The 22,075-nt window shown below is 27.8% G+C and overlaps 1 protein-coding gene across 1 annotated transcript; it reads left to right on the top strand.

Annotated features, from left to right (window-relative positions):
* Positions 1-498: 498 nt before the first annotated feature.
* Positions 499-20,938, top strand: LOC119608656 (Krueppel-like factor luna; the record flags this gene model as incomplete). The annotated part of the gene is made up of 4 exons (XM_037963158.1): positions 499-563; positions 2,190-3,576; positions 3,927-4,142; positions 19,485-20,938. Coding segments are annotated over 4 exons (1,844 nt in total), but the record flags the coding sequence as incomplete, so codon positions are not given.
* Between the last annotated feature and the right edge of the window lie 1,137 nt (positions 20,939-22,075).

Genomic DNA, 22,075 nt, shown 5'->3' on the forward strand with positions numbered 1-22,075 from the left:
TATACTATACGAAAGAAGAGATAGAGTAGTTTTTTGCAATCTATTGTTAGGGATAAAACACCCAAAAAAAACTGTATAAACAAAAGTTTTGTATGTTATTGTCATTTGCACAAGATCTGCTTGTGGCTGCAACAAAATGTTATTTTACATTAATGTTGCAGCTGTTTAGAACCACATGGTTTTGCTAGGAGTCATGGTATTCATAGTATTCCAATTATTTAAAGAGGTCCCGCTGATTCTTACATAATTTAAGATGTTTAAAGGATCTACTGTAGTATTGAATTCTAATCGAATTGTAATGGGATTGTAGTTTGTTCTCTTATCCTGAACTGCAGGGTATTGCGAGTGTTTTTGTGTGCGTGTATGCATAAATGTGTGCTAGTATATGTTGGTAAATGTTATTTATAGTTTTTCCTACTGTCTGCCCAAATTAGTTAGAGTATAATCATAAAATATTGTTAAACTTTTAGTTATGTAAATTTTTTGTTTATACATTAGGTTGGATCACAGAACAGAAGTTGCAAAGTTGGGTAGTGGTATTCTATCATTATTTGGGTCTTGAGGTTCGATTTCCACTAGTAAAGGGGCACACAAGAGACCCTCTATTGGTCTTCTGTATTGGGTCAGATCTGATATAACTTAACTTTTAAAATAAGAGTTTAAATCAATATAACAGTACTTACTGGTGTTCCATAATATGGTTCCGCTTGTATCAGATAAGAAGTCTTTTTTCAAAGTTTTTGAAAGCTACTCTTAGATGGAGTAAATATAACCTATTGTCTAAGGCCCCTCTTTACAAAAAACCTTGTTTTTCCCTTGCTAAAATTAGACATGAAAACACACCCGTTTCTAACCAATTTTTGTATATAATTTACTAAACAACTTATTCTAAATACTACCTTTCATCAACCTACAAAAATATACTGTTTCCCTTTAATTGCCATTCATTTACCTTTAAAAATTCTTTTCCCTAAAAATAATATTTAATTCTCATAATGTTGTTTTTATCTACTTTGTTAGAACATTTTCCTCTTTCATGTCTAACTGCTAATTTGTTAAAATTAATTTCTTTAATTTTAAATTACATTTATTATCAACTTCCCCCATTAGCCGCAACGCACATACACACACACACACAAAATGGCGGAAAAGGAAAATAGGACATGAAAAAGAGTATTCAAATGTATGGATGCACTTTATAGAATTGAGGAAAAACTTTGTTTTTTTTTTTTTGGCTTTTTAAATAGCTCTGCACACATACTTAGAATAATGGTATATAAAAACTTTTACACACACACACACATTTTCATATAAATAACCCACATTAATTGCGTTCATAAAATGTTATTATTTTGAATTTATGATTATACATGTTGGCACATTAATTTCACGCCAAACTTTGAAAAAAAAAACATATTTATACAAACCAACAAAGACCAACCAAACCATACCAAACCAACCAACCAACCTACAGATAGACATTCAAAATATTTTATATAATTTACTGAAACTGATGTATTTTTTCGAAATAAATTTCAAAAGAAAAAATGTAAATAAAATGATGCTACCGCACATTAATGCCACAACAACAACAACAATAACAACACATAACAATGTTCATAAATTTTGAAAAGAAACAACAATAAATAAATAAATGGCTTTTTTGAAAAAGAAAAAAAGAAATATTCATTCTGAGGTAAATTTAAGTTGTACTCTGGCTTCTCAGTTAACTAACCAAATTGCAGGGAAATTGTTAATTTTCCATCTTCTTAACAATAAACTCTAGTAGCAACAGCCACATTTTAGGGGCAGCCACATAAAACACTTCAGTTATTTATGACAATTGTTAAGTATGAACAAATTGAAATTGAATTACTTTCAGTGAAAAATGTTTTTGCCTTCTACTCCTGCCAACAACAACAACAACAAAAAATACATAAAATTAACACTTACTTACTGGGGTAGCAGTTTATTAAAATCATCATGCAAACTTGTGTGTCTGTTCCAACTTCTGTTATAAAAATACCCAAAATGGTCAAATTATATTAACAAAAAGATTCATGATAATTATGTTGTAAGGGAGCAAAAACGCCCATAAAATCATAAAAATGACATACTACATTATATTTATGTCTGCAGCATGATTATAATGATTATTTATATTATAATTTCTTTCTCTTTCTTTTCAGACCTGCTACGAGTTAGAACGTTATTTGCGTGATGAGCCCAAATTACAGTCCTATAAAAAACTACACAGTGAAATTGATTCCTGGGAAATATTCTCAGCACCTGCACGCATTCTAGAAGAACTTAAAATTAAGGAACAAAATTTGGACTCTATCTCGACTACATCCTCAGTTTCATCACAATGTTCGGGCATGTCATGGGACAGTACGGGTTCTCAGTCATTAAGCTGTTCGGTGGTGGTTAAGAAAGAAAGACTGGACGATGAAGATGACGAAGAGGCTCTCAGTTCGGATAATGGTGAGGAGAAAATGATAATTGGTGGCATACATCACAGTACGGAATCATCACAATCTGCGCTACAACATGTTTTAAGTACAAGCCATATACTAACAACGACGACTGCTACGCCAACCACTACCACAACAACGGTTATGCAACAATGCCCGTTAACGGAAAAGGCCATTAAACTAAGGGTAGTGGCGGCTAAAACTCCTACTGATCAACATCATCATCACCATAGTCCTCAGCTTATTAGTCACACTAATAATCATGATTATGCTTTACCCACCCTAACACCGCCCTCATCGCCTGAATCCATACGTACTAACATCTCATCCAGCAGTTGTCATCAGCCACAGCAGCAGCAACAACAACAACAACATCAAGCAACAGCCCAAATTGATGCCAATGAATTGGCTGCTCTGATACAACAACAGCATAAACAGCAGCAGCAACAACGTCTTGGCCATCAACAGCAAAATCAGCAACAAACCCATGTGCCACCTACTACTACTGCCATTTTACGTTTTCCCGCCGCTGTCGCTACTACAGCCACTGTAAGTCCCACTACTAGCAACACAGTTCCTCTGTTACAACAGCAACAACAACAACAACACCAGTCACATAATGTACAACCAATAACCACCACTCAACAGCAGCAACAACAACATCAACAGCAGCAGCAACAACAACAACAAAAACAGTCTCAGTCTCCAGCAAATCATGTCAGCACAGCTGTACCTCATCATTTGACTATACAAACAGCTAGTGCTGCTACCAATACCGATCCCCAATCGGTTAACACTACCACTACACATCAACTCAGCCATACAACAAACATTCCCCGCAGCACTATTGTACGCTTGACCACTACAAATGGCAAACAGAGTGGTGCCATTAGTTTGGCCCGTGTCATACAAATGCAAAGCAACAATAGTGGGAATTTATCAGTGGCCGCTGCTGCTCTACTCAATACAGCTCAGGCGGCTGCCGCTGCAGCAGCAGCTGCTGCTAATGGTGGCAATGTTGTGGGGAATACGACGAATAATTTGACATCGGCTCAGATCACACAGAGGGGTACTCAGCTACAGAATCCTCAAGTAACAACACGTAAGTTTAATATATGCTCGAAAAAAATAGAATCCTTGAAATATGCTTTATATTTCAAAATGTTAAAATATTCCACTTATGCTTTACTTTCCTTATCCCTAAAAGTATGCTTATATTAAAAATAAAAAGAAACTCCCTCATGTCACAAACACACTTGTATAAACTATAAAAGAAAAATAATGTTATTCAATATTAAACCAAATCTTTTTCCTCATTTCATCATCATCATCATTAAATATCAATATATTTTATTAATTACTTTTTGTTTGTTCATTTGCTATTGTTATAACCTTGAAATTCATAATCAATTTTCATTCTCCCATTCTCTGTCTCTCTCGGTGTTATTGTAGTGACCACAAAACCTCATCAACGTCAACAACAGCAACAGCAGCAGCAACAACAACAGCCAACCTCAGTACAGCAACAACAGCCACAACAACAACAGCAATTACATGAACAACACAGTCCTGATGCTAAGCGCCGGATACACAAGTGTCAATTTGTAGGCTGCAAAAAAGTCTATACAAAAAGTTCACACTTAAAAGCTCATCAACGGACACATACCGGTAAGTGAAATTCATTTATAATTCACAATATGTATCAGCAACAATTGTTGAAATGAACTCTCATCCATACATAATATAAAGTATACGAAAGCATTCAATCTTAATAATAATCAAGTTGAAAACATGCAATAGACATGTGTTTATTAGGGGGGGAATTCGGAAATAAATTCTTATTCATTTTTTATCGTTTGAAATTTGTTTTGTTGGCTTTCCATTAAAATTGTATCAATTTTAATTGGAACCATCCTAATGTACATACATATGTAGGTGTATGTTTGTATGACAGAAACTGAAAACGAATGTATATAAATCCAAAGGCCAAGTAATTAATGACCATTCCATCCGTATATAAACAGACTGTGTTGACTCATTAGCATTTATGGACGTTTTAGCGTACTTTTCTATGACAATGGTTCTTGATGTCTTATTGGTACTCTCGGATTGATTAGTCTATAACTAGTCTACTGATTAGCAAACTGTCTTATCTACTCACTATTCAACTGATTAGTCTATTGACTAGTCCACTGATAAGTAAGCCTATTGACAAGTCTACTGACCTGCCTAGTAATCAGTATATTGACTAGGCTAGTCCGTTGACTAGCCTATTGACAACTCTATTATATTTTCTATTAACTAGTCTTTTGACTAGCTTATTGACTAGTCCATTATCTATCATATTGACTAATATATTAACTAGTCTACTGACTAGCCTTTTGTCTTGCTTATTGTATATTGAACAATCTATTGACTAGTCTACTGAATAGCCTATTGACTAGCCTTTTGGTTAGTCTACTGACTAGCCTTTTGAGCAGTCTATCGAGTAGTCTATTGAATAGTCCATTATCTATCATATTTACTAGTCTACAGACTAGCTTATTGACTACTCTTTTGACTTGCCTATTGATTAGTATATTAATATCCTATTGACTAGTCTACTGTCTAACTTTTTGTCTAGCCTCTTGGCCAGTATATGGAGTTGTCTACTGACTAGCCTATTGACTAGTGTATTGACTAGCCTTTAGTCCAGTCTACTGAGTAGTCTATTGACTAGTCCGTTGACTTGCTTACCAATCTATTGTCTTTTCTATTGACTAACTAATTAACTAGTCTATTGACTAGCTTATTGACTAGTCATTTGACTAGCCTATTGATTAGTCCATTATTTATTATATTGACTAGTCTACTGTCTTGTCTATTGGCCAGTCTATTGAGTTGCTTATTGACTATTCTATTGACTAGTCTACCGAATAGCCTATTGACTAGCCTATTTTTTAGTCTACTGACTAGTCTTTTGCAATGTCTTTTGTCTAGCCTTCTGAGCAGTCTATCGAGTAGTATATTGGATAGTCTATTATCTATGCTATTGACTAGTCTACTGTCTAGTTTATTGACTACTATCCTATTGACTAGTCTATTGACTAGTTTTTTGACTAGACTATTGAGTCCTTTTCTATCCTATTGACCAGTCTGTTGAATAGTCTGTTCCCTAGTCTACTGACTAGTATATTGACACGTCTATTGATTGGATTATTGACTATACTTTTAGTTAGTCTATTATCTAGCCTGTAGACTAGTCTATATAGAACCAAATAGGTCAATTTATTGGCAATCAGTGTCCGCATATTTGTAGATTTACCAATTTTCATCACATCCCTTAGTCTACTCCACTGGTTTTAGTAATTACTATGACAGCAGTCTCCTAAGTAAAAGAAATCCAAATAATACTGGCTTTGACATGTCTAATGAATGTAAAGAAATTAAATACATACCATAAACATACACACATACATACATAAATGTATAACATTTACAGGCATAAATAAAATTTCATCCATCATACCAATTTCTCTATACATTAAAATACAATCATATTTATAAAGCAAAAAAAAAAACTCCTCTCTTGAGATCAAATTGAATACAAAAACACATACATACACAGGGGGTATACAGTTTCATATATGTGTGTGCAAACACATACATAAATATTAAAGGATATTTATAACATAACGGAAGGACAATTGTTATATGATTTTATTAATAAATCATGGACACATACAATGTATATTACATATACAAACAACGTCATGTTTAATATATACAATGTATACATCTACATATGTATATTAAACATACATACATGTAAATTTATTATTTATTCATCTAAAGGGACCTTTTTTCGGATGACAACAAACAGAAATTTTTGACATTTCAATCTAGGTATTGAAACCATGTCATCATATAACATTTTACTTTTACACCCTTTCGTCTGGCATTGACACTGCTTACGTCCCACCATTCAACTATAAATAAATGTTGACAGGCTCCAGCATTGTATACAATTTACATTTAAGTTTCTTTTCTTTTTTTTTTTTTTTTGTTCAGTAACTTTTGGTGTTTGTAAGCGTGTGTCGAGAGTAGTTTGGTGTTAAAATAAAGCTTTAAAGGATTTAGTGGCAAATTTTATTTTGTATATGTATGAGTGTTCGAATGCCATAAAGTGAATTTTATATTTGAGAGATATTAAAGCAAAGTAACTATCTCCATCTTTTCAAAAACTGATTTGATAGAGTCTTCTAATTAAATTTAATAATGAAATTAAAATAAATTAATGAAACTGATTAAAGCAAAGCCGGCTAAGACCAAATTCCAGATCTGAATTTCCTACAAACATTAATAGAAGTTAGATTCAAACTTTCTTTAAGATCTTTAAATATTTTATTTAAGAATATGAAATCTTTTTTCTTCTATTTATTTAAGAAATTTACAAAATTGGAGTTTGTAACTTTTGCTTCTAAACTTTACATTTAATTTTAGGCATTTATAACAAATTTAGTTTGATTTTGTTCTTGTCTATGTGACATTTTGTAAAACAATTCTTTAATGTTGTCTTTATTGTTGGAATTTCAGGGGATTATTTTCATAATTGTAAAGTTAAGGGTTTCAAGTTTAAGACAAAGTGTATTTTCCTTTTCATTCTAAGTATTAAATTAAAAAGGGGTTTACTAGGAATTTGTTGTTTGTGAAAGTAGTTTTGTGTGATGTATGATTTAGAGGTTAGAGTGTATTGGGTGAAAAGATTTTTCACTATTATTCTTTTTAGTTAGAACAACAGAATTTTTGTAATATTTATTGATATGACTTACTTTTTGAGCTTTGAGGTTTTTAAAGGGAGGATTATATAAAATAGTTTTTGCTGAAGAATTTTAAACTAAAATGTTTATGATTTTTAGATAATTGGAGGGGATATTATGTCTCCCGAATGTTCTCTTTTGATAAGAAAGCCTTTTTTCCACAGAACAAAATGCAGAAATTCTTGTTTTTTTCTTAAATTTCTTAAAAGCTTTTTTGTACCAACTTTTCTCTAAAGTTTAAACTAAAGAACTCGCTCCTCTTACAGAAAACATACTTGACATTTGTGTCTTAAAAGTGTTGTTTAAGAGCTTTTAAAAGCTTATTTGTGAGATACAAGCTTTTGAAAAATAGTAGAATGTCATATGTTTAATGAATTTCCTTTTTTGACATAAAATATTCTTGACATTTGTAAATGTTTTAAAAGCTTCACTTAAAAGCTTCTTTATTAAGTAAAAGCTTTAACTTATAACTTTTTAAGTATAATGTAATTCGCTTTTCTTGCATAAAACATTATTGACCTTTGTGGCTTAAAAGCTTTTTTTAAGAGCTTTTAAAAGCTTATTTGTGAGGTATAAGCTTTTATTCTTGAAAAATAGTGGTATATCATATACATATGTTTCATGAATTTCCTCTTTTAACATAAAACATTCTTGACATTTTTAAATGCTTTAAAAGCTTTCAAAAGCTTCTTTATGAAGTAAAAGCTTTAACCTATAACTTTTTAAGTATAATTTAATATCAGTGAAGTTATGGAAAGGTTTTTTCTAAAATTTTGTTTAACAAACTTTTCACAACAAAAAAGCTTAATCCTGTAATAAATTATAAAGCTTTTTTTAAACATTCATAACATGTTTAGTGCTTATTTAGGTGCATTTAGAGGTTAAATAAGACATGTTTTCTTTAAATAACCCACATTTACTGCCAACTTATAAACGATTCTTCTTAATTGTCGTCTTAAAGCTTTTATACAAAAACTTTTCTAATTTTTCCATCTCCAAACTTTTAAGTATTTCTTTAGCGCTCAAAACAAAGATCTAGATTGTTAGAAATTTTCCAAAAATATCCTCCTATGTTAAGAAATATTTAGTATTCCATATTAATTAGTTTTTCAAAATATCTTTAGATGAAAAATTTTTTTTTAGCTGGAACCCATTTTAATGCTCAAACCTTATAAAAGGTTAATTATTTATAACCACCACAAGGAAAAACTAATTTTACTGTTTTTGACATTTTCTTCATTCTCATTATATATTTCCCAAAAAAAACCTACGACGACATAAAAACAAATTTGTTTAGCCTGATTTTCTTATTATTTGTTGTAGGTATTTTGTTTCTGCTAACCAAAACTTATTATCAGATTCTTATAAATTTTGATGTAATCATTACAAAAGATTTTACCCCAACACCTACAGCATAACATGGCTACAAATAGAAAACTTATAGAGTACGTCAGTATGTCTATAGTAACCAGCTTTTATGATTTATTTCTAAACGAAAAAGTAAAACTGGCCCACAAACACTAAATAACAGCGCCTAAGGGAGCTTTTGTAGTTGCTTACTAAAACGACAGTATAATGGTTATAAAAGAAGTAGTAGTGGTGGTTTGGTTGGTGGGCGCTCTGTTAAAGGATGGATGTATATGAAAATGTAATTTAATATTTTTTTATCTCCTCTGCCAGTATGCAACGATAACCTTTCAACAACTTCAACTTATTTAAGTTAAACAACTAAAATAGAACTTACATAAATACATACTACAATAAGACCAAACAGCTTTGATTTTGCTTCCGTTAACAACTTAGCAGGGTTGATTATGAAACACAAATTAGGAAAAAACCCAAGTCAAAGCAAATGTTATAGTAGTAGGTGGTTAAAATAAGGAAAAGAAAAAGTTTTCAGTTATATTTTTTTCAAAGAATAATATTGTTAACCAATAAGAATAAATAACAACAACTTTTTTTAGCAAACGAAAAAAAAGGCTTAGTATAATAACCAGCAGAAACAATAGCAACAACTACAGCAGCAGTAGCTATAAATAATAGCAGCAAACTTGAAAAAATAAAGTAAAAAGAAAGAAAGTTAAGTAAACAGCCACAATAAAAACAAAAGGTTTTAACAAATTAACACCTTTCATATTAACGCCTCTCTATTTTACACACAATCTAACCCAGACACTATTTGCTGATGTTGTTCCTTAACAAACTGACTAATCAATAGCTTTACCTTAAGCAAGAGTTTAAGGAAGGAAGTGGTGGCAGTAAAGATTTACCACAAACAAAGTCAAATAAACGTTAATGGCTGTGAAACAATGTTCAACATGTTTAAATAAATATGGTTAATTTGGTTGTTGTTGTTAAATAAATAAATAATTTTAATGGCTTACTTAAGTTTTAACAATTTCTTTAAATAAAAAAAACAAACAACCAAAAAACCACCAAATAGTTAGTAACAGCTTTATAAGGATTTCATACATTATTGATTAAAAAGCCTACCTAGTGGGTTAGACAAGGATGGTGAGAGTAGCAAAAGTATTTTGTTGTTTAAAAGTTGAAGGTTATTTTGGTTTGGTTTTGTACTTTTTTTTTTGGTTTCAAACCTTAGACAAATCCCAACAGACTCTAAAGATAATTTATGACAACCAATTATTCAATTTGAAGCCGAAAAATATAAAAAAAAAGAAAAATTTAAATCCCCAACACATCTATTCAGATTTAAAGTGACAAACACACACATAGCAAATATCGTTTTCTTTTTTATTAGAACACATGTTTAGTAGACTCATTGCCGTTAGTAGAAGCAAAAGCACCTGGGTATGCAAAAGCTGATAGTGTTGTAATGTGACAAAAGTTAATCCCTTTTTAAAATATTTTGGTTTAAAAAAAAAAGAATAACGAAAATAATAAAATAAATTTCTAAAGCCTAAAAAATCGAAAGAAAGCTGCTGTCAGACAAACAGTTATACAAATTTTGTCAGTCTTTTTTACAAACACACACACACACGCGCACATTGAAACATATACTACATCACATTTTCTCATCAATTTAGGAAAATGAGCTTAAAACACCATCTTAAAAATGTCTGTAGATTATCGCTAAGAAAGCTGAAAAATAAATACGTTTCTAATACCCTACAGAAGTTAATAAAAGCTTGAAAGAGTCATTAAGTTAGAGTATTTTCTCTAAATGCCATTATAATGTTTTATCGTTTAAGCAGAAGTTTCATCTTTAAATATCAGTAAATATTTAAAGCTTAATTTACTTAAGTAGTCGTTTTTGGATAAGGCAAAAGCTTTTCCATTGAGAAAGCTTTTTCTTTCATATATAAAAGCTTACGTTTATAAGTCTCCTTATTTCTTTTCTTTTAAAAAGATTTATAAGTCTCCTTCTTACTATTCTTTCAAAAAAGCTTTTAAGGAACTAGAATATCAATACGCATATACAAACATTTCTTCTTAGAAGTTTGTAAAGGATTTTTAACATATTCTTGTAAAGCTTTTCTAAAGCTTTTTAAAAATATCCTTCCTTATTTTCTTTTAAAAAAATTTATAAGTCTCCTTCTTTTATATGTTTTTAAAGAGCTTTTAAGGAACTAGAATATCAATACACATATACGAAAGTTTCTTCTTTAAACTTTGTAAAGAACCTTTAACATGTTCTTGTAAAGCTTTGCTAAAGCGTTCTTCTAAAGCCTTTTAAAAATATCCTTATAAAACTTTTCTAAAGCATTCTACTAAAGCCTTTTAAAAATATCCTTAAAAAGCTTTTCTAAAGCATTATTCTAAAACATTTTAAATGTATCCTTATAAAGCTTTTCTAAAGCATTATTCTAAAGTTTTTTAAAGTATCATTGTAAAGCTTTTTAAAGAATCTTTTCTAAAGTATATTTGTTAAGGTTTTTTAAGTATTCTTGTAAAGCTTTATTAAAGTATTGTATTAAAGCCTTTTTAAAGCATTCTTGTATATATTTGTACAGCTTTATTAAAGCTTCCTCTAAGAGCTTTTATTAAAGCTTTAAAATATCAGTAAATATTTAGCATCTTCTGAAAGCTTTTAATAATAACTAAAATTAAAACTTTCAAAAAGCTTTTCTAAAGCATTCTTGTATAGCTTGTTTAAAGAGTTTTCGTACAGCTTTCTTAAAGCTTCCTCTAAGAGCTTTTATTAAAGCATTTAATAATAATTAAAATTAAAACTTTCATAAAGTTTTTTAAAAGCTTTCTTTACATATTCAGTAGCTCTCGTAAATAAATTATAAAACTTTTGGTGTAATGGAATATCATTAAAGATTCAGTGTTTCTCGAAAGCTTATTTTATAAACTTTTTAACAATTAGAAAAAGCTTAAAGCAATAATAACTTATAAGCTTTTTCGTTAATATTACATAAAAAGCTTTTGTAATAAGACAAGTTTACTCTAAATCTTCCAGCTTTTTTTGTAAGCTTTTATTAAACGTTTTCTTTAACACTTTCGACCTAAAACTTTTATTAGCTTCGAAAACTTTTCTACATAACTTTTTTAAATCCACAAACTTTTAACAATTTCTTTAGTGACAAATTGTGGCAAACAGTAAAACTTCAACTTTAATACCACCAAAACCGCTTTGTGGCAAATGTTTACAGCCAGAATTTTTTAAGATTTTTGTATTAAAGTTAAAACATACACACACATAGACATGCTACAATGAATACCACTCAAATTATAATAAATGTGACTTAAATCTGGCTGACATTTGTGTGATTTGGCGAATTTGTGTTTCCTTAAGGCTTCCTTTCATACGACTAAGAGACAAGAAACAAAAAACACAGTTTTTCTTTTGTTGTAAACTGCTTTCATGTATTATGAAGTAAATGAAGAATGGGAGGGACATATTCAAGAAAAATAAAGATTTAATATTTGCAAATTTTTTTTTACATGTGTATGAAGTGGATTTATATTTTGTGTATTTAGTAAGGAAGAGATTTTATGCCGGAGAAATTTACTTAAAGCCTTTTTCTTTCATTTTGCCTTTGGTGCTTTTTTGTCATTTGCTTGACATATTTCTTAAGCTAAAAGTGTGGGCTGTAGAAAGAAAAAACTAAACCCACAATATATTTCTACCAATATTTTACATACATACATAAGGAACAGCACAAAAACCATTGAAAATAGAAACACACAAATTGAAATTATAAAGAAAACAACATTTCCAGCTTTTTAGCCAAAAGGCCTGCAAATACTTCTTTTTTACCATTTTGTTTCGTCATTTCCTTAACGCTTTTTTTTGCTTTAAGTAAATAAAGGAATATGAAGGATAAAAAAATAGGCCGTCGTTGACTGACTGCTTCGTTTTTAATTTCTGCACACAAAAAAAGGAAGAAAAACATATAAATCTTGGCACAAACGTCAGAGTAAGGGTGCTAGTAAGCGAAACTGTATAGAAAAAATATTAGTATTTTTTTTTATTATTTAAGGGAAACGGAAGTATGTGTGTATGAATCTCTCTCTTATTCCCTTTTATTGAAAGCAAAAAATATTGTCGAATTGCTTTAAAAAGCTTTAGACACAATTAGGAAATTGGGCCTAAATAAGCTCCAGGGAATATTTTTCTTTAAATCATGCAACTAAAAAATATTTAAATATTTTATTTCTTTAGCAAAAATTATTTTAAAGTAATTAAAACACAAATTATAAATTTTATCACCCCCCCCCCCCCCCCAAAAAAAAAACTAGATAATTGATAAGCTACTCACTCGTGTTGATGTTAACAAAAAAGCTTTTAAATTAACTGTGACAACAACAACAAAAATATATTTGAACCCTTTTTAATTTTTCCCTTTCTCACTTGATTTTATTTCCTTTTTAAATGGCCATAAATTATTGTCGATTTTATCGTCATCAAGGAAGAAAAAAACACTTTTTTTCCCTTAAGGATTTCTACACGACCACTTTAAAATTGTAATGGTTAGCGGGTAATTAAAAAGTTTTTACGACCATTAAACTACAAGCACCAGGAATAAAGCAAGTAAGTCGCAGTAACAAACCGTTAAACGCCAGGACAGACATTTAACATCTTTGTCACTGTTTTTCCTTCTTTTTGTTCGCAAACTTAATTCAAGCCTTTAGTTTTTAGACTTTGAATTGATTGAATACTGCTGCAAAAGCCAAAGGAATTTTCCTTTAGTGTGTGTGCTTTAAAAAATATTTTACTATCTTCTAAGTTTTATCAAGCTGAACTAATATAAATGAAATTAAAAAATTCCTTTTTACAAACTATTGGACACATTTTATTTACAATTAATTGCTTTGTGTTTCAAAAGCCATTATCATCCAAATGCAGCTGCTAAGACTAAAGCTTTTTCAATGTTATACATACATACATGTAGCTGTGTATTTACCCAGTAGTTTTCCAAGGAGTAATATATTAGTTTTAGTCAGTATTTTATTTCAAATGTCTATTGACAGCTTCTCCGTACTTCAGGGTATTTATTGTATTGTATTCTATAAACTGGATTAAATTATAACCATAAAAGAAGACAAAGCCAACAAGCTAGAAGGTTTTTATGAAAATTGTATTAAAAACTTGTGAGAGAAGAAAATGGAAATTATTAAGTTCAAAGTGAATTATTGACAGGGGCAAACGGAAGAAATTGAAATTTTATGAAAATTTAAATTTTTTTTTATTTTTATAAAATTTTTGCTTTATTGAAACATGTTCATCGTAATAGAATTGATCTTAGCTTTGCTGAAAAGCTTCTTTAAGAAAAAGCTGCTTTAAGAGAAAACTTCTCTACGAAAAAGCTGCTTTAAGAAAAAGCTTCTTTATAGAATGCTTTTTATGAGAAAATGAAACATTTTTTGTGAAAGAGCTTCTTTACGAAAAAGCTATTTTAAGAAAAAGCTTCTATATAAAATGCTTTTTATGAGTAAAATGGTTTTTAAAAAATCTCTATGTAGAAAGCTTTTTATGAAAAAGCTTGAAGTAAAAAACTTTCTATGTAAATGTTTGCTATGTAAGAAGCTTTGGGTAGAAATGCTTTATTTTGGAAAATCATTATGTAAAAACTTAAAAAAAAACTTGAAGTAAAAAAGCTATGAAAATACTTAGAGTCTAAAGTTTTTTTGTGTATGAAGCTTTGTGTAGAAATGTTTTTATAATAAAATTTATAAAACAATATTTTTATGGAAAAGATTTCTATACAAAAAACTTTAATTAGAAAAGTTTTATAAAAGAAGCTTTTGACAAAAAAGTTTATTGAAAAAAACTTTATGTACAGAGCTTTTATAAGAAATCTTTCTTTAATTAATTAAAGCAAATAAGATTGTTATGAAAAAGCTTTATATATAAATATTTTTATGAAAAAGCTTTATATGAAAAAACTTTACATGAAAAGCTTTTTGTGAACAAGTTTTATGAAAAAACTTTATAAGAAATCTATAAAAATCTTGCTATGAAAAATTAAAGCAAAGAAGATTGTTTTGAAAAAGCTTTATATATAAAGTTTTTTTTATGAAAAAGCTTTGCATGAAAAGCTTTCTATGAAAAAACTTTACATTAAAAGCTTTCTGTGAACAAGTTTTATGAAAATTTTCATTTATAAAATTGTAAAAAATTTATAAAAAAGAGAGAAAACTTATGAAACAGTATTTGTTTCAAAAAGCTCTTTATGAAAAGACTTCATGTGGAAAAACTATTTATTAAACAGCTTTTTCTCAAAAAGCTCTTTATTAAAAAGGTCTCTTACAAACCTATTAATGTATATTTCACTAAGAAAAAAAAACTTCCCTCTCCCGCTTTTACAAATTATTTATCACTTTAACCCTATAAGTATGCTTCAACATTTATAAGGATAATTGGTTGATACTTAAAATTGTATAAATAATGTCAAATATATAGTGAACAGAAACATAACTAAACTGTTCAAGTGCAAAGCAGTTTAAACATGTTTTCTTTAACTTCCTGTAAGTGAAAAATGGCTGCTAGCGTATAAGTATATTAATGCAGCTGAACTGCATTTAGTGGCCACTTAAATGCGCCATAAAACTAATATGCAGGAAAAGAAAATGCAGTAAAATTCTTAAGACACACTAAGCATTTCGAAGAGAAAGGATAGATTTATAGCAATGCTTAAGCTCTCTCGTATATTTTCTTCTCATTAGCATTAGTGCTTTTAAAAAGCTTATTTACTTTTCTCTTAAACTTAAACGTTTAAATATTTAAGCTTAAATAGTCAATGTTCTCATGAATTTTATATAAAAAACTTTTAGAAAATTATAAATTTAACATATACATTATTAATAGAAATTATTACACACCCATACAAACTGCTATAATTTGCATTTTACTAAAGTTTTAAAAAGCTATAATCTTCCAATGGTTGTTGCAATTTCTCAACCCTAAGCAAACAAAATTAAATGTAATTTTTTTTTGTTCTCTTGGCACATCCTGATTGCGTCGTTTCTTCTTTTTTTCTGCTTCTATATAACGTCCATTCTTTAGTTTAACAAACTACGATGTTTTACTATAAATTACATTCGATTTTTATGTACGAAAAATGTTCGTGAGTTTAAGTGTTCTTGAACATGTTAAGCACGTCGTCTGCATAGATTTTGAGTGAAAAAATTTGCCATTTCTTTAGAAATTAAAACCTTAGATGTATTAGCAAGCAGCCACTAAGGTTATAGGTATCCGACAGTTTAAAGGGTACAATTTCTAAATCCTTAAAATGTTATTTTTCCCAAAAGTAACACTTTAGTGTCGGTAAAGGAAAGACTGGTCTCTTTAAAGCTTTATTTTCTTTTAAAAGTTATAAAAAGCTTTTTACTTATAGCTTTTTCATAAAAAGCTTTATAAAAACTTTTTAATAAAAAGCTTTTTTATAAAAAGCTTTATAAATGCTTTTTAACAAAAAAGCTTTTTTATAAAAAGCTTTATAAAAGCTTTTTAATAAAAAGCTTTTTTTTATAACAACTTTTTACTTATATATTTTTATAAAAAGCTTTATAAAAGCTTTTTAATAAAAACTTGTTACTTATAGCTTTTCCATATCAAGCATTTTAGAAAGCTACTATTGCAAAGCCAACTGTATTAATGCAGTTTGCAACAACCATTCTCTAATGATTTTCTCCATAGTGCAGGAACTTGCAAAACTGCAGGGTTATATACAGTTTTAAAGCATTTATTAATGTATTGTTGGCTGTTGAAGATGGTGGAGTAAAGCATTAAGATACATTGCAATTGTATGATGTTTGTATATGAGTTCAAGAGTTTCTTTTAAATTTGGGTCGTTTTTTGGTTGTCGCCATTTTTATGTGCATGTCTGCTTGAGATTTTCCTTGTTTCGTTATTTCAGTTACTCCTCATTTTGTTGTAGCTTTATTTTATGGTTTTAACCTCATTCGAATTTCCTTGTTTTCCATCTTTTTTCTTGTTTCTTGTATAGTATTAAGCACAGGCACAAAGCAAACGGAAATTATATTTTATTTTTTTCTGTTTTGCAAAAAAGAAAAATAAAGCGAACTGATTCTAACATATTTTATCTGTATTGCCAAGAATATATAAATGAATTACATACATATACATACATAACAAATGTCTTTTTTTTTTGTACCAAATTGACCTCGTTTTCAATTAAGTTAAACTTATTCAATCATAAATTTTGTACAAGATTTAAAATAATGATATTTTTCTTAATATACATAAACTATTAATGATAAAATTCACAGAGTTTATTTAGAAAAAAGAAAAGTCATAAATCTGAAAGAAGATTTAAATTAATAACTTTTTTTTTTGCAAGAATTTAAAATGTTTTCTTTCCTTCGTAACTCCTACTCTATTGTTTAAATATACAAAGCTTACAAAGTTGTGTGTCTCTACTTAAATTACAAAAGTTTAATTTGGTTTCTTGCTTTATTAATTTTATTTTTGTTTTATTTTTTTTATTTACCTTAAGAAACATTTTCAACAATATGCAATTGCTATAAATATTTATTTAATAAAACATTTTTGTGCTTAAAACTTGCAAATGAAACGTAGAAGGAAAGCAAAAAAGTTTGAAAAACTAAAAATTAAAACTAGAAAAGAAAATGAAAAAAAAAAATAATTTCATTAAAATTCTTTCGTCAGAAACAAAACAACCGGCAAACAACTTTTCTGTAGTACGTTTTATTATTCTTTTTTCTTTTTTGATTTTTCAATGAAACAACAATTTTACTAGAACAACAAGAACAAAATGTAAATGAGCCAAGTTTTTAAAAACAATATGAACGAACACACTCTTAAAAAACAGGCGAAAGCTACAAAAAAAGCTATACATTTGAAATGAAGAAAATAACAAGAAAACAGGCTTGCAAACAAAAAAATAAATAAAGGAAGTATGAAAAAAAAAACTATCTACTCGAAAGTATGTAGATAGTTAGATAACCCTACAGTTCTGAGAAACTAACATTGCAATAGAAGCTTTCAAAAATTCTTCATATGAAAAAGCTATAAATAAAAAGTTTTTGTAACAAAACTTTTTATGATAAAGCTATGAGTGAAAAGCTTTTTATATAAAAAGCTTTAAAAATAAACTTTGAATAAAAAGCTTTGGATAATAAATTTCCAGAACGCTTTTATTAGAAAGCTATAATGAAAATGTTTTTATACAATACAGCTTTTTATGAAAAATATATGTATACGTTAAAAGCTTTTAAAAGCAGCTTTCAATAAAAAGCTTTATTTATAAAGCTTTAAATTGAAAACTTAACAACTGCAACTTTAGATCTGATATATCTATTCATATTTTGCAACAACAATGTTTTCATAGGCAGTACATAGGGAGTGACACATTTGAGAAAACTTTTCTCTAAAGGCGTTACATAGACTCTGGGTAACACTGCTGGGAAAACAACAACAACAATGAAAACAAAGTTTTGTACAATTTATAAACACAAATAAAGACGTATTGTAATCTATACTTGATGCATACACGTACAATGAAGGAAAACAAATAAAAACACTTGTATACAATGACATTTGCCGCAGCTTAAGCTTTGATGACAGAGCTTTTTCTCAAAAAAATATTTAAATAAAGAAAAGTTAAAAAAAAAACTATTTATGTGAAAAAGCTTTGCTATTTACTTACAATATATTTTATTGTTCTTATTAAAGATTTGAATGCTATAAAAACTTAAAAGCTTTTCTTCTCAAAAACTCTTCCTTATACACACAAAGGCAATATAATTGATACTAGATTTACTTAGCAGCTTTTTATGAAACAGCTTTAGGTAAAAAGCTTTTTATGGAAAATATTTTTATTGTAGAAAACTTATGTAAAAAATTGTGAAGAAAAAAAATATGAAAAAGCTTTAGAAATAAAAACATATTAAAAAGCATTTTAATCGAATTACTTTTTGCAAAAAGCTTTATGAAAAAGCTTTTAACTGAGTTCTTGAAAACTCTTCCTTATCCTTTCTCATAGCTTAAGTCTAAGTAAACAACATTTAAGCTGCACAGTAAAGCAATAGAATTGATCCAAGCTTTGCTTAACAGCTTTTTATAAAAAAGCTATAGGTTAAAAGCTTTTTATGGAAAACATTATATAGAACACTATGCAGAAAACTTATGTAGAAAATGTGAAAAAAAATATGAAAAAGCTTTAAGAATAAAAACATTGTAAAAAATATTTTAATCGAATTACTTTTTGTGGAAATACTTTTTTGTTGAAAAGCTTTCCATCTCTTTCCATCTTACATAATGCAATTATGTTAAAAAAATGTGAAAAAAATTATGAAAAATCTTTAGGAATAAAAACGTTGTAAGAAACATTTTAATCGAATTACATTATGCAAAAAGCTTTATGAAAAAGCTTTTATCTGAGTTAAAAGCTTTTAAAGTAAGATATTTTGTATAGAAAGTGCTCTTTTTAAGATTTGTGTAAAAAAAAACTTTAGATAAAAAGCTTTATGTCAAAAGCTTTTTATTGAAAAGCTTTATGTAAAAAACTTTTTATAAGAAACTTTATATAAAAAGCTCTTTATAAAAAGCTTTATATAAAAAAACGTTCAATGACAAATTTTTATGTGAAAAGCTTTTTATGGAAATACTTTTTTGTTGAAAAGCTTTTTTCTCTTTCCTTGCAATAAAATTATTTTCCAATAAGAGGAATATAGGTTTAAGTAGCCTAAAAAGCTTTATTTAATTGTATATTTTGAAAAATATTAATTTAAAAATTTTTTGTATTTCTCTTTACAGGCGAAAAACCGTATAAATGCTCCTGGGAAGGTTGTGAATGGCGTTTTGCCCGCAGTGATGAATTGACACGTCACTATCGCAAACACACTGGCGCCAAACCCTTTAAATGCCGCAACTGTGATCGTTGTTTCTCACGTTCCGATCATTTAGCGTTACACATGAAACGTCATATGTAAATCAAACTATAAAACTAACAAACCATCACCAGCCCGAGATTAAAAGCGCTAGAGAGAAAGAAATCTTCCAACTGAAATTTAAATAAATAAATATATTTTATTTAATTATTAAAAAAGAAGCAGTGCAAAATTCCTGGAAAAAAACAAAACAAAACTATACTGTAAAACTCCTTACAAAAACGTAATTTAAATTAAGTTTCTTTAAGAGCATTTAAGAGAAGTTGTAGTATATAATTAAGAGCAAAAAAAAAATTATTAGAAAAAAGGTAAGTAAAGAGAAAAAGTTTTACACTAGGAGCGTTATGTGCCATCATCATCACACATTTTTTTATCAAAAAAAAATTAAAAAAACAAACAAACTTTAAGAAAAATGTAAATTAAAAAGAAATTTAATTTTTATTTAAGAGAAAAAAATTTTATTAATTTTTTTTATTATAATTTGTGGAGTTGATAAAAATATGTTTTTAGTTTTTTAAGTAAAATAGTGAAGTATGAATGTATGTAGTAATATTAACAAGAACAAATCAAATTTCTACCAAAGTAAAGCAATTTATGTTTTTTTTTATATATATATAGAAGTAATACGATAATTATTAATTAATTATTAATTATGTTTTAAGTAAGTTTTATTTATAAGTTTTTCAAAATTTTCTTTTTTCCAAAACTGTTTAGTAAAAAATAATATTTAGAGTAAAAAATTTGCTAGTGTAAAGCTAAACACTGCCAAAACAAAATTATTACAAAAAAAAATCATAACAAAACTTAAATGAATTAAAAATTATTTTCGCAAATTTAGAGTTTCCAGCCTGGATAATAATTTACAAATATTAAAATCAAACCATTTGGGCAAGTAATTACTTATATGACTTAGGCAAACTTTGACAAAAGCTTTTAATTATATTATAAGCTTTTAAAGCAGCATTGCTTAGTCATTTGATTACTGGCTTAAAAGACTGAAACATTTTTTTATTAATTTGTGCTGATTTTTAAAATAAATTTCCAAATATTTGTTTAATATTATATCTAGGCTTTAGTTTATATATATGTTTTTTAAATTTTTTTTAACAAAATAAATTTGTTTATTTTTATATTAAAAATTTCAAGTGCAAATAATGTTTCAAACATTTATGTTAAAGATATTAGTTATTAAGTTCTCATATTTATTAATTTGTTGTTTAAAAAGAAAAAACATTAAACCAACAATTTTGATATATTATTATTTAAATAAAAATGGTATTCTATTCTAATCAATTCTATTCAAAACTAAAACAAATTATTCCCTCTCTTACGATCTTAAATTAAATTATTTAAAACAAAATTTTAAATTTAATTTTTTTATTGAAATTTTTTTGAAAAAACAAAAATTTTTTGCTATTTTTTCTTCTATTTTTAACAATAACAAAAGTATTATTAATCATATTCATTTAAATTTTTTTATTTTATTTTTGGTCTTAATAAATAACTATTTATATAAATTTTTTATAAATAAAACGGTTGTGCACTCAAAAAAAATAAACAAATATTCAAACATATTTTTTTCTTCAAATTTAAAAAAAAATCTGTATTTGAACCTTAATTGCTTTATTTAACATTTCAAAGAAAATATCTATATATTTGTTCTAATTTGGCCTTAGCTTTTTTAAAAAAGTTTATCATAATTTTAACTGTTTTTTCTTAAATCTTTAAATTTATATATATAGTCTAATATTTATGTTTTTTTTAATTAAATACTTTACAAATCTGTCTGTCAGTCTTATTAATTTTTAATTACAAAATTTATTATTTTTTCGTTTAAATTTTAAGTTCTATTTTTTTTTGATTTTAGTTCTATAATTCAGTTTATAAACTTAAATTGTATTTAAATTTTAAACATAATAATAATTTTTTTATGTAATTTTTATTATTTGAATAAATGCTTTAAAAATAAAACAAATGCTTCTTTTTATTTTATAATTTTAAATGATTTTTAGTTAAACTTCCCAAAAATTTCAAAAAAAAATTAAAAATTTTTGATAAAACCATCGTGATGGATTTAATAATGTTAATTTTATTTCAAAATATTTAACTGCTTATAAATGTTCACATACTTTAGGGATGCTGTAATAAATCATTTATACCGCCGTCTTAAAGTATGTGTTTGTTATGAATTAAGTTCTGTGTTTTGTATTGTATTCAGAGTTCTGCACGGATGGAGAAATTTTTATTCCCACCTTAAAGTATACCAATCGGCTCAGAATCACTTTCTTAGTCGATTTAGCTATGCCCGTTTGTCCGTCCGTCTGTGTGTCCATTTAAACCTTGTACGCACTCTACATGTCGCAATTTTCAATATAATTGAATGAAATTTGGTACATACTCATCTTTCTAAAGACGAAGCCTATTGAAAATTGTTAAAATCGATCCTTTTGAGCTCAT

Source organism: Lucilia sericata, unplaced genomic scaffold (assembly GCF_015586225.1).
Source record: "Lucilia sericata isolate MDLA Ls3-8-SP2 unplaced genomic scaffold, ASM1558622v1 Contig000864F_arrow, whole genome shotgun sequence".
Taxonomy (NCBI): Eukaryota; Metazoa; Arthropoda; class Insecta; order Diptera; family Calliphoridae; genus Lucilia; species Lucilia sericata.